A 16,781-nucleotide genomic window follows, 5' to 3' on the forward strand; every position below is an offset into this window, starting at 1 on the left:
ATAAAACAATAAGTATAGGGTCTGAAAAGATGTGGGGGGAGGATTATCTTATATTATTATTATACTATGTGAAATTAATTGATCCATTGAAAGTGGTGACAATGATAAATATTACATAGGGGAAAAAAGGAAGAAAAAAAAGGGGACACTGATTATTACAATGATGATGGTATGATGATGAGAAGTGATGGTAGTGATAATATAATAAATAGTTAATGAGTAATTTTGCTTATGAATACACACACCCACACCCACACCTACACTCACCCACACACACCTTATACATTAACACACTTTTATTTCACTTCTAGAATTATGTAATAACTCGATTGTCAATTACTGCACTATTGTGGTTTGTATGTCTGTATGTCAATAAAAAATAATATATATATATATTTTTTTTAAATAAAAAAAATTGTAAACCCTAGAAATGGTTGTGCGTGAAAATCCCAACAACCATGCCACGCTCAAAATTGCTTAAATCACCTTTCTTTCCCATTCTGACATTCAGTTTGAAGTTCAGGAGATTGTCTAGACCAGGACCACATCCCTAAATGCATTGAAGCATTTACAAGACTAATTAGGATAAAGATGAAAAGTAAGACTAAATTTGCCAATAATAGTAATAATATACATATGTTTAGTTATAGAGCCACAGATTCAGTCTCTGTCAGGCGCGCCCCCTTTTTCTTACAAGCTTAACCAAGCTTAGAGAAAAAAATCAAGTCAATCCGAGGCCCCGGTCCCATTATCATAGGAGTGAAAGATCATCAAAGGTGAGTGGAGATTGCAGTGTGTTGGAGCTGATAATGGTCTCCATCTCTGTCTGTCTGTCTCAGCGCTCGAACCAGACTGCCACCTCTCTCCACCGCTGGCCTGACCCCAGCAGACCCCTCTTTAAATGAGCCCGCATAATATTTCCACAGAGCTCTAATGATTGCTTTTCTCTCACAGTTTCAAATGGGGGATACAGTCACATGGAAGAGAGAGATGATGAAGGTTTCGCCGCTAATCCTCATAGACAGGAGAGCCTAAAGCTCCAGCAGAGGTAACATGGATTTGCCTTAGACCAAAAAGTGACAAATGTGTCTCTTTTTACTTGTAGAGGTTGCACTGGCTTATCTGTTTATTTTGACATCACTGGGTCACATGGCTTGTGTTTTTGTCCATGCATGGCAAAAGCAGGAGGAGACTTTGTAAAATCAACAAACGGTATCCCAGTGTAGCTATGTAAACATTAGTTTTGTCCATCAATCCACAATCCATAATTCTTTCAAAGCATCCTGAACTCAATCAAGTTTCAAATTTTTAAGCGAGTTGGACTTTACTTTTTTAATTAGTTTATTTATAATAATTAAAGTATCATAAATGGTATGGTGATTGATAAGGTCAACTCTGACCCACTGATTACTTTTCTGACTAGTAAAAATTTCAAGTTGTGCATCCCTTATTATAAGCAGTGGCTCAATACTGTTGTACAAAGATACTGAAGAAATGTGTGTGCGTGTGTGTGTGTGTGTGTGTGTGTGTGTGTGTGTGGTGTGTGTGTTCCAGCCTGAGTTCAGCGGACACTTCTTTGACTGACGGAGGTCAGCTGAATCACGTGAAGTCGTCTAAGAGCATGGATCTGGGTAAGACATTCAAATCATCATTCAGTTTCTCCATAACTTTACTGTCTGCATTATCTCCGTCATTACCTTTCATTTTCATGCTGCCCTATTAATTTAAATGACAAAAAATATAATATTTTGCTGAAACATAGCTTAAGAGAGAATAAAGACTCTCTAAACTAAAATGTTAAAAGTCTATAAACTATATGTTAAAATAAACTCATGTTAATGTTGAGTAGCTATAGAGTAGTATTGCATCCTTTATATCTCTGAAGATTCAGTCCCACGTTATATTAGGTGGCCTTAACTACCATGTACTTACATCAAATAATTACAATCTACTTATTGTGTTCATATTGTATCGCAAAACACTTTTGCTGATATTGAGGTGGAATACGGGAAGAGTTATGGGCAAGTGTGGTGGTATGGGTAAAGTAAAGGTAGGGTTAGGTGTAAGAGAAGTGTCAGTAGTGTAATCACACACGCATCCACTGTTTCCTTAACGCTGGGTTATTTGGAAAGCTGAACAATTATCCTTCCTTCACAACTAAAAACAGACTTCTTTAGTGACATTGTTGATTTCATGGTCCAAAAAACAAAATGACAGCACTACCAATGGCTTTCATTATCTGAACAAAACTTGCTGATGGGCTTGTTCTTGCTCTTGCTCTGGTTGATGTGGGCACATCCATGGATAATGTGCTGATCCGGGAGAAGTGCCCATACAAGGAATCCCCCCCTTTATGACCTCATGCAGGGTCATAGATGAAAAAAAAAAAAAAAAACTTCCCGGAACTTGTTTGAATCCTGAAGGAGTGTATTTAGCACAGAAATACTCTGTTGTACATCCAACTCGTTTTCTTGTTCTTCTTACCCCGACCCCCAACAAAGTTAGTAAACTTTTTTTTTTTTGTATACAGTATAGTATGTGAAAAGACTTAACATTACGTAGCTCTGGATCAACACACACTCATGCTCAAAATTCTATATACCCTAATCATTGTTTATCATTGTTAACAGTTACTATTGTTTTTGCCTTAAATTATTATGTTGATTAATAATACATTGTTAGCTAAATGTGTGCTTTGTTTATGTACATTTCTGAAATACATAACTTGGGCACAGTCTCCTCTGATAACAAATCACTTTAAATTGTAGTGTAGACACTACAATTGCAATTGAAATGCATTTTATATATATATATATTAAGGCCGGGACTCGATTAAAATGTTTTATCTAATTAATTAGAGGCTTTGTAATCAATTAATCACATTTTAATTGCATATAAATATTTGACCTGAGAACAGTGAGAAGTAATTTTTAGTACACCATTGAATAATGACTGAATACATAAGCTTAATCAACAAAATATGGTTTATTTATTTCAGTGCAATGACCAGTGCAATGTTTGCCATTAAGTGTAGCAAAAGCATATTTGTGATATTTGAGGCTCGATGTGTTGCGGTGATACGCAAATTCCTTGTTGTATAGCTTGCACACAACCATGCTCTTGTCGACGCTTCCATCCTTTCGTTTTTTAAAACAAAATTTCCCATCCACGGGGCCAAGCAAAGCGGTCTCATCAGCTTCTTCGTAAATGTTCACTTTGGTTTGTTGTTGTCGTGACCGTCGTGACTCCTATGCGTGACTCGTGAACGCTAGTTGGTGTTCCAGTATAATCAGTCCGTCGAAACTCATTCATTGAAAAACGTTCCGCAATGTAAAAATAAGTGTAGTTAAAATTGTTATTTATTTTTTGCATAATTCATTTTAATTAGCGTGTTAAAGTCCCGTAATTAATTAATCTTAATTAACGCATTAAAGTCCCGGCCCTAATATATATAATATATATATATATATATAATATATATATATATATATATATATATATATATATATATATATATATATATATATATATATATATATATATATATATATATATATATATATATATATATATATATATATATTATACACACAGCAGCATCCTGACCATTACATCGCACTTTGTAAAGAAACTGGGCCGGCGGATATCGCGTTTTGGGAAAAAATACATTTTGTTGACAAGGTCTCAGCAGACACTCCAGGATGCGTTGGTCATGTCTGGCCGCAGGTCCACCATCCGATCCGGACACGGCCTGGAGTAAACCTCGGGATAAACAGAGAGACAAACATTAGCATAGATGCCACTCTTTTTATGATGTAACGAGTACATCAGGTGTTATGGGAAGTGTTCTCGTTTCCAGCTGACCTAGTTAATGCAGCCTAACAATCAGTCAATTGATTTTTAAATAATGTAAGTTAAAAATGTTTTATGTGTATGCCATAGTAAAGAGATGCATTTTTAGTCTAGATTTAAGCTGACAGAGTGTCTCTGCTTCCCAAACAATGCTAGGAAGACTGTTCCAGAGTTTAGGTGCTAAATAGGATTGACTGCCTGCAGTTGATTTAGATATTCTAGGTATTATCAACTGGCCAGAGTTTTGAGATCACAATAGACGTGATGGAGTATAATGTGTTAAGAGCTTGCTTAAGTACTGGGGAGCTAAACCATTTAGTGCTTTGTAAGTAATAAGTAAGATTGTAAAATGTATGCAATGTTTAATAAGGAACCAGTGCAGTTTTGACAGAACTGGACTAATATGATCATACTTCCCGGTTCTAGTAAGAACTCGAGCTGCTGCGTTTTTGACCAGTTGGAGTTTGTTTATTAAGCGAGCAGGGCAACCACCCAGTAGAGCGTTACCATAATCTAGCCTTGAGCTCATGAACACATGTACTAACTGTTCAGCATTTTGCATTGAAAGCATGTGCCGTAATATAGATATATTCTTAAGATGGTAGAATGCAGTTTTACAGATTCTAGAAACGTGGCTTTCAAATGAAAGATTGGTATCAAAGAGCACACCCAGGTTCCTCACTGACGACGAGGGTTTGACAGAGCAGTCATCAAGTGTTAGACCATATTCTAGGTTACTACTTGTGGAGCTTTTCTGTCCAATAATTAAAAATTCATTAAGTTGCAGGAAATAATGTAAGTAAGATAAGTCCATATATACAATTCTCACCTAGGCTAGATGGAGCCGTTGACCTCCAATCTTTGTACCAAGCTAGGCTAGCGGTGGGTGCGTCAGACAGAGTTATGGCACGCACAGAGATAAGATTGGTATGTTTGGACTTATCTAACTCTGGGGGATACAATGAATAAATTGGCATGTTCCTTTAAGCAAGGCTCAGCATTGTCTTCACATTAAAGTAGTTATTTTAAATTGTAATATTTCACAAAATTACTATTTTTGCTGAATTTTTATTAAATAAATGCATGACCCCAAATTTATGAACAGTAAAATACATTCACCAAGAGCCTTGGTGAGCCTAAAATACATCTTTCAAAGAAAAAAATCTTGCCGACCCCCCCAAAAAAACTGACACAAATTTAATTCCATAATGTACCTTTGAGTGGATTCCATATATATACAAACAGTATATATTGAATATTAAGAGGAGTGGAAACCATCCATGTGCTAGCAATCCTCAATGTGAAATGTGGACTGACTGGTCTAAGTGCATGCTGGGGAATCAATGTTCCTCCTCACTGTAACACAATTAATCTCTCGTGTTCTAACATTACCTTGGAAATCTAATCAGCGGCGCTCTATATCTGATACATCAGCCACAGCTACAGACCAAATTTGTGTCACATGATGGCTTAAAAAAAAAAAAAAAAAACAATAGTGAAAGTATTAAAGAGCTCAATATGATGAAGGCTGCTCTCCGGTGACCGTGGCGACTGTAGCTATGGTGGGCGGCACAATGGCCAGTCTGAGCGAGCCCCGCGGTCCAATTCAACTATGAATAAAAACCCACTGTAATTTGGTTCCAAGTGCTGGATATGAAATTGGATCGTCTTTGATACGAGCGCGAGGATATTAATAATACATAACCAATAAAGAGAGCCCCCTTTAGTTCATGAATAATAGAAAGTTTGAATAGTTTTTTTTAATTGAAATTTTTTGGCGTATGCTCATATTCACCTGGGCGTAGGCACATTTAAAAAGAAAAAAAAAAATATCAAGAGAATTATGCCACTGGCCTTCTCTCTGGATTCCCTTGGAAGCGTGAATAGTCGTGAGGATATAAACCTGTAGGCTAGATTTAGGTTTACAGCTGCTGTAATGGCTTTGTTTTGATTACTATGCATGCGCTGATATGACTGCTTTAGTGGCAGTTTGTTTTCCTGACCGGTTGGCAGGCCAGTAACTTTATTAATGAAGAGTGCAGAAAGTACACCAAGTGTTGATGGGGATATAAAGTAAATTGTGCCGGTTTACATCGTCCATTGAAGATTCAATAACTGATTTGGAGTGGCTAAACGGTTGGATGATTCTCATGAAACCTACAAAGAACAAATCAATTTATGAAATAAATAATTTATCCTTGATGTATGTGTGTATAAATATATGTATGTATACAGACACACATACATAAAGAAAGTGAAGCCTATTTTGGGAGCAACTATTGTTTTTCCCATTAAAATTATTAATTTAGAAAATGATCAACAGTTTATTTTAACAGAAAAATAAAACATTTTATTACTGTATTTACTTAAATGTAATACTGAAAAAAGTACAGCAATGAGAATGTAATCAGAATCAGCATTGATTTAACTTATTTTATTAAAGGTGTCATCAAATCTGTTGAAACATTATTTAAAATTGTCCTTTGATATCTACATAGAGGGTATGTGGCTTATTTAAGGGCAAAAATGGCCCGGATACGGTTTCACAAGTCCATTTACAGCCCTAGAAATTGTCCCTAGAATGAAATGGTCTGTTTTTATTTGGAAGGGTCATGAAGGATAATGTTGAGCTCTGCTCTGATTGGCTCATTTCAGTAGCTCACACAAATGCAGCTATTCAGCAAACACAATCGCAAACAACACAAAACTCTTGAGTCGTGACAGAACATGCATAGATCGACTGAATGACACTTTAAGCAGAAAATCTCAAATGGAGATGCTGAAATGCAGCCTACTTGTTTATTGGGGTTTTCAGATCATCCGCACACACGAGAGAGAGCCAGATTGCACGTTTAAGTAAAATACACACTGTAAAAATAATAATAATAATCAGGCCTCAATTGAAATTTTTTAGTTGGCCAAATTGAATTTCTGTGAATTGATGCAATTTAAGAAATTCTATTTGGCCAACAAAAAAATTTAGAAGCGTTCAGTCACTAGAATTTTTTCAATTGGGACCTGATTATTATTATTATTATTTTTAACAGTGCAGGACAGAATATGTTCCTTTAACAGAAAAGCTCTGATTGGGATTTAAATTACTGAAATCTGGCTCCTCTTTTTCCCGCGACAATACCAAAGAGTAATTTTTTTCCCCCTTTTTCCATCAAAGATATTGCATGTTTATATAGTCACAATAATCGTTTAGGGATTGTTGTGTCATCTCGTCTTGTCTTATGCTGCGTTCACACCGCACGCGTATGACGCGAATAAATCGCGCTATTCGCGCGAAGTTGGACGCGTGAACATTTTGAATCCATTCGCTTCATTCGCGCGTCAAATTCGCTTCATTCGCGTGTGACATTCACTACACAACAGACGCGAATTCGCGTCATGGGAGGGGTTTCTGCTAGTCATTTTGACTGGGTCACTTGACTTCTTTTCTGTAAAAAATACTACTGTTAATGTGTGATAAAACGTAGTTTGAAGACTTTTTCAGGCGATAATATTGTTGTTTGATGCTCAAATCTGTGTTTTTTTTATACAAAAAGTGCTCATTCGCGTGTGACATTCACTTCACAACAGACGCAAATTCGCGTCATGGGAGGGGGTTCTGCCAGGCAGCGGCAGTCGGCAGAAAGACTATCCGAGTTAAGGCTGCTCTCACCGGGGTTGATGAGCGCTGAGCTCCGGTGATCGCCTGGGTCTCACACCTCCGAAAACACCAGATCAAATTTTCAAATAGGAGCTCTCTTAATAAATAAATCACATATTTGAGCTTTAAACAACTACATTCTCGCCTGAAAAACTATTAAAAGTACATTTTGTGACACAATACAGTAGTATTTTTAAATTACTCTGGCCTCGGGGTTCCCCTATGGGTTTCCCATCCGTCACTTCACCACGTGACCGCAGTAAGCAGGCTCCTCATTGGTTAACGCGGCGTGAATATCCGCCAAAGTTCAGATTTTTCAACTTGAGCGATTCGCATGTTTCGCGCGGTTCGCGCGAATCACCATTCAAAACGCTCAATTCGCGTGATCATTGCCGCTTCATTCGCGCGAATGGCGTGATTCGCGCGAATGAAGCGGCAATGATCACGCGATGATTGATGCCTATTCGCGTCTCTGCATTGACTTAACATGTAAATCACTCGCGCGAATCGCGTCATTCGCGTGCGGTGTGAACGCAGCATTAGTCATGCTAAAAAAGGTTGTCAATGAACATTTTGCGTCATATTTTCGAACATGGGCTGGTTATATGCAAATTTGGGGAGGCAAAAATATTAATGATCCGGACTGTTACATCACAGTCGGTGTTATGTTGGGATTCACCCGTTTTTCAGTGGTCTTTCTCAACCACAAGATTTACATATGTAGGAGGAAACGATGGTGTTTCAGGCTCATGGTAGTTTTATGTACAGAACTCTTATTATTCAACTATGCCAAGGTAAATACATTTTTCCATTCTAGGGCACCTTTAATATTTTTATTTCATTTATATTTCATTGTTTGATTGTTTGATTGATTGATTGATTGATTCATTCATTCATTCATTCATTCATTCATTCATTCATTCATTCATTCATTCATTCATTTTATTGTGGAGAATTATGACCCAGACGTGCTTTTTGAGAGATTTAACAAACGTGTGCATCACAAGTGTTGGCGATATGTTCTTATGGGTGACCATAACTTCGATTCAAACAGCAGTTTGTACAATTTCCAGATCATGTTCCACCCCATATGCTTCTCTCTATTCTACCTACAATAATAACATTGCCTAAAAAGTAAAAAGATGAGAGGCTTGCTTTATGACACCCATACCTACAGCAGATATTCAGGGGGCTCTGCAGCGTTCGGCGGAGCAGTTTAATGGAGTCCATTGGTTTGTGTCTTGGCAAGGTTTTTTTTTGTGAGCCGCAGGGGAGAAAGATGACAGACTTCTCCCACCTTTCCTCCCTCAGGACAGAGACAGGAAAGAAAGGAGTAATGAGAGTGAGAGAGGAGATTATAGAGGTGCTGGAGGTGCAGATGAGAAGAGAGAGACGTTGTGAGAGAGGAAAGAGGGTCCACTGGATGACTGCCTCTGAGGAATGGAGGATCACTAAAACAGAAATGAGATGGCCGCTTCTGCAAGTCATTTTCTGTCCTGGCGTGATGGGTGCGACGGCTCTAAAAATTGAATGCTCACCATGAGAATTAAACAGTGCAGCACATTTCCACACATTAGCTAAGGATGACCCTATTAGCTCGGGGTTTTTTTCCATAACACACTGAATGAGAAATATTTCACACTCTCAAAATGCTGGATGCAGCAGAATTTCAATTACACTTCATTAGTTTTCCATATTTGGTTTCTCGCAAAGTAATATTTTGGTGGCGGCAGTCGACTATGCCAACAACTGATTGGCTTTCATTATCGTGAGGGTGTAAGTGAATGTGTTTTTTTTCTTTTCTCCAATAGACACACTCCAAAAGACTTTCCTCATTCAAAACAACCCTTTTAGTTTCTATGTCTTCATGGAGGAACATAATGGATGTAGAGCTATTTTTTTTTATCTCGCTGACCTCATCTCGACACTCATCTTGAATCATAGGTGTCAATCACGTTTGCCATTGACCAATGGCTGACTTTGTCATGACCACTTTATTAAATTAAATGTCCTATGGCATGAACTTTTCAACATTAAAATGAGTTCCCCTAGCCTAAATATTTTCCCCAGGTGGCTAGACATTTTGATTGGCGTGTAAACCGAGTTCTGGCTGTCTTTCTCTGCCTTTGAGAAAATGACAGCCCAGATGAGCTGATCTTGAATTCTCCTGTTATGACATCATAACAGTAAAAGGTTTCCTCCCCTTCCTCTGCTTTGCCTGCCCAGAGAATTAGTAGAGAATGGCTTCAGTTTATCAGTCGCGATGTCAGCACAGGCTTCATCATATGTATTCGACAGCACCGCCACAAACAGTGAGTAACAGTGTTCATTAATGCCTGATCTGGGATCAGTGAGTTCTGATGTGTAGCTAATCATTCAAGTTCACACAGACTTTCTTTCTAAATCATTTAATACTGTCAGTTCTGCAACTGGCCGTCTTGATGCATCAGTGAATCAAGCCAGTGACTAAAACCATCAACTTCACGTCGTTTTCACTGAAGACTCACAGCAGACACACCCCTTGAAACAGAGCATTTAAGCCAGAGGGCTAATATCAGTATAGAAAAAATGCCTTTTATTTCTAAATTGATTTATTATTTTATTTTTTTAATCATGCTAACAATATAAGTAAACCTCAGTAAACATTATAAAATAAGTAAGGGATAATGTACACACAGCCGGTTGTTATCGCAGAATAAACCCTGACAGAGTGATGTCTTGCATCACTCTGAAGAGTTTTTTTTTAAATCACACGGCTACTAGTCTCAAATAAATAATTATTAGACACAAAATATTGTCTCGAGATTAAATATTTTATTAGCTCTTACGCAAAGGTTCCGCGAAGGAAAACAGTTCCAACCTGCTTTAAGCCTTTATCTAATTGCTGATGATTTGCCATATGCCCTTGCTAAATGTTAAAAAATGAATGCTGAAAGGGTTAGTTCACCCATAAATGAAACCAAGCCCATGATTTACTCACCCTCAAGTCATTATAGGTGTATATGACATTCTTCTTTCAGACAAATATAATCGAAGTTAAGTCCAGGCTAACGTTAATCCAAGCAGTAGTTGTAGTTGTGTTTGAAGTCCATAAAAAATGCAGCTGTCCGTCAAATAACGTGCTCCACACGGCTCCGATGGGTTAATAGAGCCTTCTGATACGAATCGATGCGTTTGTGTAAGAAAAATATCTATATTAAAAACGTTATAAAGGAAACCCGCCTTGAAGTCTTCCATTGTAACCCACGGCTGTTTAAGCCACAAGTTGGCACCAGTGTTAAGAATAGAAGTAGTACCGGTCAAGATAACTCGTAGTACCCGTATGAGCGGGTGTTATCTGGAAATAACATACCGCTGGAATGTGCAATTGACCAATCAGAATCAAGTATTTCACAGAGCCGTGTAATAATAAAAAATAATCCATGCCATGGGACCTTTAAGAAATTTCTAAATAGGGCTGGTTAAAGATATTAATTTAATGTTCTGATATTTTTTTTTTAAAACATCAGTTTGTTTATGTATGTTTTGATTTGGTGGATTTATGTGTGAGCATTTTTGTTATTCATATAGTTCCTGTCTTGCAGTAAATCTACTTCAAAACAAATTGAATCAAGAACTTATGAATCTGAATCGAATCAGGAAACCATTGCTGATTCCCAACCCTACTTCAATGCTAACGTATTTGATCATTCAGTAGACAAAAACACAAAGAAATAGCTCAGTCTGAATAACCGCTGCAGTGAGTGAACTCTGTAAATTAGGCACTAGCATAAGTGTGTTTCGCATAAACCTAATACTAGCCTCTCAAGAGAAAATGCTTCATCCCCATGTTCTCGCACAATTGCACTTCAAGATGAATACTTGCACTCAGAGTCTTTTATTCCTGGCTTCTTTTGATCAGAAACTGTCCTAAATGCTCGTCTTTCATCTTCGTGTGGAGGTCCAAGGCCAAAGTGTGTTATTCTCCTGAGCTTTTGTTCTCACCAGCAGAGTAGGAATACATTTGCTCGATGAGTGTGTGTCTATCCTGAGAAACATTATTCAATGACCTATTTTGTATTGTTTTACCCCTCTCCCTGAAATCACAATTAGATTTTTGTAATGCTGGAAAAAACACTCTTATCCGCATTCTGTTTTAGGAACGGACCGAATGGAAAAACAGGAAATAATTGTTTATAAAGGATGGACATTGAACAAGGTACTTCAGACGGTACAGTTCTCAGTCATAATTCAGGTGTTTTGCTTGTTTTATACTCTTTGGTTAGACAACAGGCAGTCTTTATTTTCACCTTCATATTTTATGAGTGGCATTTGCTGCATTGTATTGATGGCTCAGGTTCTGTTTCTGCTGTTGTGCTTGGTAGCGGCACCACAAAAATCCTATTGGTCTAAAATAAAATTTGGGGCACAAAGAAACCGAATTAGTTATGCAGGACTGGATGTATAACCATTTAAAAAGAGATAAAATAATATATCTACTGCTAAATTCAAACTGAATTGAAAATTCAGCATTTAAAGCATGCTATATGGTAGGGATGGGCGATTATGGCCAGGAAAGCATATCTTTTTGTGCTGAATGGCTATGAAAACAAACAATGAATGCAACGTGTATATGCTATAAAATGGGCCGATGTGCAAAAAAGGGGTCAAATCACATTACTTTCTAACATTGTAACATTGCAATCTAGAAACAAAATAATGCTTTTTAAAGCAGAATTTAAATGCACTAAAGTAAAAATTTAAATAAATGAAAACAAAAGCACAGACTATTATTTTGATTACCCTACACTGTAAAAAAAAAAAAAAAAAAAAAAAAAAAACAGGTCTCCAATTGAAAAGTAGCCAAACTGAATTTCTGTGAATTAAATTGCATCAATTCACAGATTTTCAAATAACAATAGTCACTTTACCGTTACTGCTATCATAAAAATACAATTACTTTTGATATTTGAACAAATATTTTAGCAAAATGAATATTTTAGTGTAATCATTGTTTCATCTCCGTCTGTTTGGCATGCTAGTTCACGTTTGATTGTGCTTGCAGACGGCACGTCCACTCCTGACCGCAAAATGGAAATATTTGCTTGACTTTCTAACATTTACAGATGGAGAATATGTCTGTGAAATGTAAGTTATGCACTGAGGAAATAATTGGATAACACTTCAGCTTAAAGATTATGAATAGAGGTACAGTATGTTTCTTCCCACCATTGACTGCACAAGTTAAGGTTACGCGTTATGACGGAAACACGTTAGTCCTAGCCCTCCCAAAACTTTTTTCTCTCTAAGAGGCAGAACAAGCTGTCCAGAACAGTGAGAGTTAGCAAAACTCTGTGGTTGAATGTGATTGAAAATATTTGTCACTTTTGTATTGCTTCGCCCTATCGCCCTAATAAATCACACTTAACATATCTCATCCCACACCATTTGTGCCACGGACATGAATGATTTTTAAAGGGATAGTTCTTGAACACCTTAGCAACCGCATAGCATTGGCCTGAAAGCAGCGTGGGAGTCAATTTTACACTAACTAGCAATATATATATATATATATATATTAGGGCTGGGCAAGTTAACGCGTTATTATCGCGTTAACACATTCATTAATTAACGCCGACAATTATTTTAACGCGCATTAAAGTAGTTATTTATTATTACGGTATATTCAAAGCCCGTTGCTCACTGCCTCTGAATACACATACAGACAAACCATTAGTCACAGGAGAATACATGGCTGTCTCTAAGCCAAGGGCTTGACCTTCTTTGTCTGGGACAAATGGGACAAATAAAATATTAAAATAACCAGAAACGCGAGAATGATACAGATTTTTTAGTTGTTGTTATTATATTATTCAATGTAAACAGCGATTGATGTGTATGTCTGCCTCTGATAACGAAGTCGCGTTGAGGCTCACACTGCCACACTTCCATTTCACCGACGAAAATAGTTCCAAAAGAAAGCAACGCTCAGCGCTGTGTTTTGTTACTGAATGATTCATTGTTTTAAATGAATCATTTGAATGAACGACTCTGTGACTCACTTATGAAGACGATCACTCGCTGCCCGCTATTGCCGCTTATGTTTAAAAGTATAATTGCATGTTTTATTTAGAACATCATTCTTATAAAATTATTTATTGCAGCTATATTTTTTGCAGTTTAAATTATTTAATTTGACTGGTAACAGCCTATAGTGTCTTTACTATTATAACTGAATTTATTAATCAAATGTAAGAATTTAACATGAAAGATTATGCATACATTTAATAAGATTTTTAAAATAAAATGGCCTTTATACAATTAAATAACACCCTGGGATGTCACTCTGGGATATCACAAATGTGCAGATTTAAGTCGGCCTATGTAAAAGCGGACAGGACACTGATGAGAATATTACTTCAGAATCAACATATGTATACCACCAATTTAATTTAATTTGATTAAATTAATGTTTAAGTTGATATTTACAAGAAATATGGTAACTGCTACTAACGTTTAACTGCTATAAAAAGTACCTTATTTGTTTAGTGTTTGCAAACCATATGTTATTACACTTTTGTTCATATAGCAGTACTTTTGTATTCATTATTACATTTTGCGATTAATCACCATTAATCACAGAAAATCATGTGATTAATCATGATTAAACATTTTAATCGTTGCCCAGCACTATATATATATATATATATATATATATATATATATATATATATATATATATATATATATATATATATATATATATATATATATATATATATATATATATATAGATAGATATATAAATCTGGAAAGTAAAAAACACTTTTTTTTAGACTTTTCAATGCTCTTATTGAACAGAATCAGCATTAAATGAAGTATGGATATTTTTTGTAAGTGTATCTTAATGCTTCTGAATCAATATTCTTCCCATGCCAATTAAGCTTTTTTGGTTCTGAGAGACAGAAGCATTTCAGTCAAAAATGTAATTTGTGTGAAAACTTTTGTGGGACGTGACATTGGTTTCTGTAAGCTGATTGGCTAAAGCTCCCTGCGCATCATTGTAGTCAGGACAAAAGATAAGCCAATTTTTCCACACAATAGCACATTGTTTCAAACCCAGAATCGCTGGTGCCAGCCAACACACACAACATCAAGTTAGAGTTGCTGCAGAGTCAATAAGCTTTCACACATTTGAAACAGAAAATTATGAAATAATTATCCCTCCACCCCATTCTGATTGATTTGCCGCAATTTGCTTTTGTTCTTCTTGTATGCCTAAATCCTTTCCTTTTACTGAGAACCCGATGCATCCGAATCTCCGAGCGCATCTAGTATATGAAGTTTGTTTATCTTTATGTCGGTTTGTTTGTGTATCCGCACAAGCAGTTTTTAAGATAGCTTTTTTTTAAGCTCGTGCAATCTATCATCACATGGTGGATCACAGCCCGCTGAGAGCCGTATTTGGCCTTCCATCTCTCGTCTGCTGGGAAAAATTGACCTCATGAAAAATGAATAGGATTATTTAAAAGAGATTGCAATGTAATGAAAACCTATTACTGTGAGCTAGGCCGCTGCTAGCTCGTCTGCGTTTGCCTCTCTCCCTTCAAATCTCTTTTCTGTGGATTACCCGTGCCTCTGCCGCTATCGCTTGCCTCAATTTAACATCATATCATATTTGTCACAGGGCCCAAACCCCTATAGCCCATGCTCTCAATAATTACTGTAAATCTCTGCCAATTTCCTGCCCCTGTATTTGTATTTGGGCACGCACACAAGTCACTTCTGGGGTAGCAGGGTTGGAACAGAAGCTAGTCAGCTAATGTAAACCATCCATGCTCTCCAAAGCCAGCATGTCTCTTTCCCTGCCTCTTGGTATTTGGGTGGATTTTTAGGGTGTTGGACTGTCATTTATGATTTAGTTTCAATATAATGTTAGTTGGAGTTGAATGTGTGGAGTTTTATGTTAGCTCTAAACATGGCTGCTATGTGAACAGTGCTGATGCTAGATTGACTCCAAAGATATCTCTCTTGGCTTTAAATGGGGATTGTGGTTAGAACTTGAGAGCAAAAGTTATTAGCAACAGGACACACACACTGGCACTGTGCTCTCTCTCTCTCTCTCTCTCTCTCTCTCTCTCTCTCTCTCTCTCTCTCTCTCTCTCTCTCTCTCTCTCTCTCTCTCTCTCTCTCTCTCTCTCTCTCTCTCTCTCTGCCCTGTGGTAATATTAGAAATGAATAGCATGCCCTGTGGTTGTGTGGTTTCGCTTTGTTTACAATTGTGTGGAAAAAAAGAGAGTGCAGTGTTTTTTTTTCTCCTGATGTAAGCAATCTGCACTCCCTCCAGGTGTGTGGAAAGAGCATATGCTGCCCACACGCATGTACACGTATGCATAAACCCTACACACACTACACACCTCTTTGTAATCATGTTGTTTTAGGAAAGAAAATCTGAATAAGATCTGTTGCCAACCCTAATTACCACTAGCGATTACACTGTAACCTGAATGAGGAGGCCTACTTAATCCCAGAGTGCATCTGTCTCCCTCCCATGGTAGATGAAAGCATCATGTATGCTTTGTCAGAAGTCAGGTAATGAATGCACTCTCACTTGCTTTGAATCAGAGTGGACTTTACACACTCATGCCCACAGCTGTGTCCGGTCTGACTCCAATGCCCTGCTGATAGACTTATTCTGTTGTGCTTCTCTCTGATGGATTGGCCCCTGAGGGCCGTGTGTAGACCCCTGTAGAGAGCATGGAGGCCATGTGGGTCTGGAAAGCAGAGAGAGTGATGACCGAAGGGTTTCATACATAACATCTTGATTCTTTCCCTCCACCATGTGTACTGCCTGAAGCTCTGCTTGAATGGCGGTAAAACTTCACAAACACTGCCTCTCCTTTAAAGAAAATCCATTGCAGTCTTTGTCCAGGGGTTCTCACTGGCATAGTGAAACGTAATGTAAACCAGTGAACATTAAGTTTATTCTAGAGTAATTTTTAATGGATGTCAGGTTGCTCCATAATGACTGTTTTAAAAACCAAGTAAAGCTTTCTAGGCAGCATTATCAGCTCGCATAGTGAAATCTATGAGTGAGTGGTATGCTGGCATGCTTTCTAGGTAGGCAGCTCACTAGATGGAGACAGTCTAGCAAGTGTGTGTGTGTGGCCCATGAGATAATGGAACATGTTTCCACCAGATGCTCACTACCTCCTGATGTGTACTCTCTTCATCCCTCACTGCTTCTCTCCACACCCTCCCACTCTTCCTCTATAGTGTGACCTTCACCTCTACG

General features: G+C 37.4%; 1 protein-coding gene across 5 annotated transcripts in view; it reads left to right on the top strand.

Moving 5' to 3' along the window:
• pard3bb (par-3 family cell polarity regulator beta b) overlaps positions 1–16,781 on the top strand; it is a 460,252-nt gene that overhangs the window by 245,920 nt on the left and 197,551 nt on the right. For 4 of the 5 annotated variants that reach the window (XM_067443471.1, XM_067443470.1, XM_067443472.1 and 1 more), the window contains 2 exons: positions 955–1,048; positions 1,555–1,631. The exons of the other annotated variant lie outside the window; for it this stretch is intronic. In XM_067443471.1, coding sequence (XP_067299572.1) covers positions 955–1,048; positions 1,555–1,631 — 171 coding nt within the window. The remainder of the gene's footprint in view (positions 1–954; positions 1,049–1,554; positions 1,632–16,781) is intronic. 5 annotated transcript variants of the gene reach the window in all.

This window comes from Pseudorasbora parva, chromosome 5 (genome assembly GCF_024679245.1).
Source record: "Pseudorasbora parva isolate DD20220531a chromosome 5, ASM2467924v1, whole genome shotgun sequence".
Lineage (NCBI taxonomy): Eukaryota > Metazoa > Chordata > Actinopteri > Cypriniformes > Gobionidae > Pseudorasbora > Pseudorasbora parva.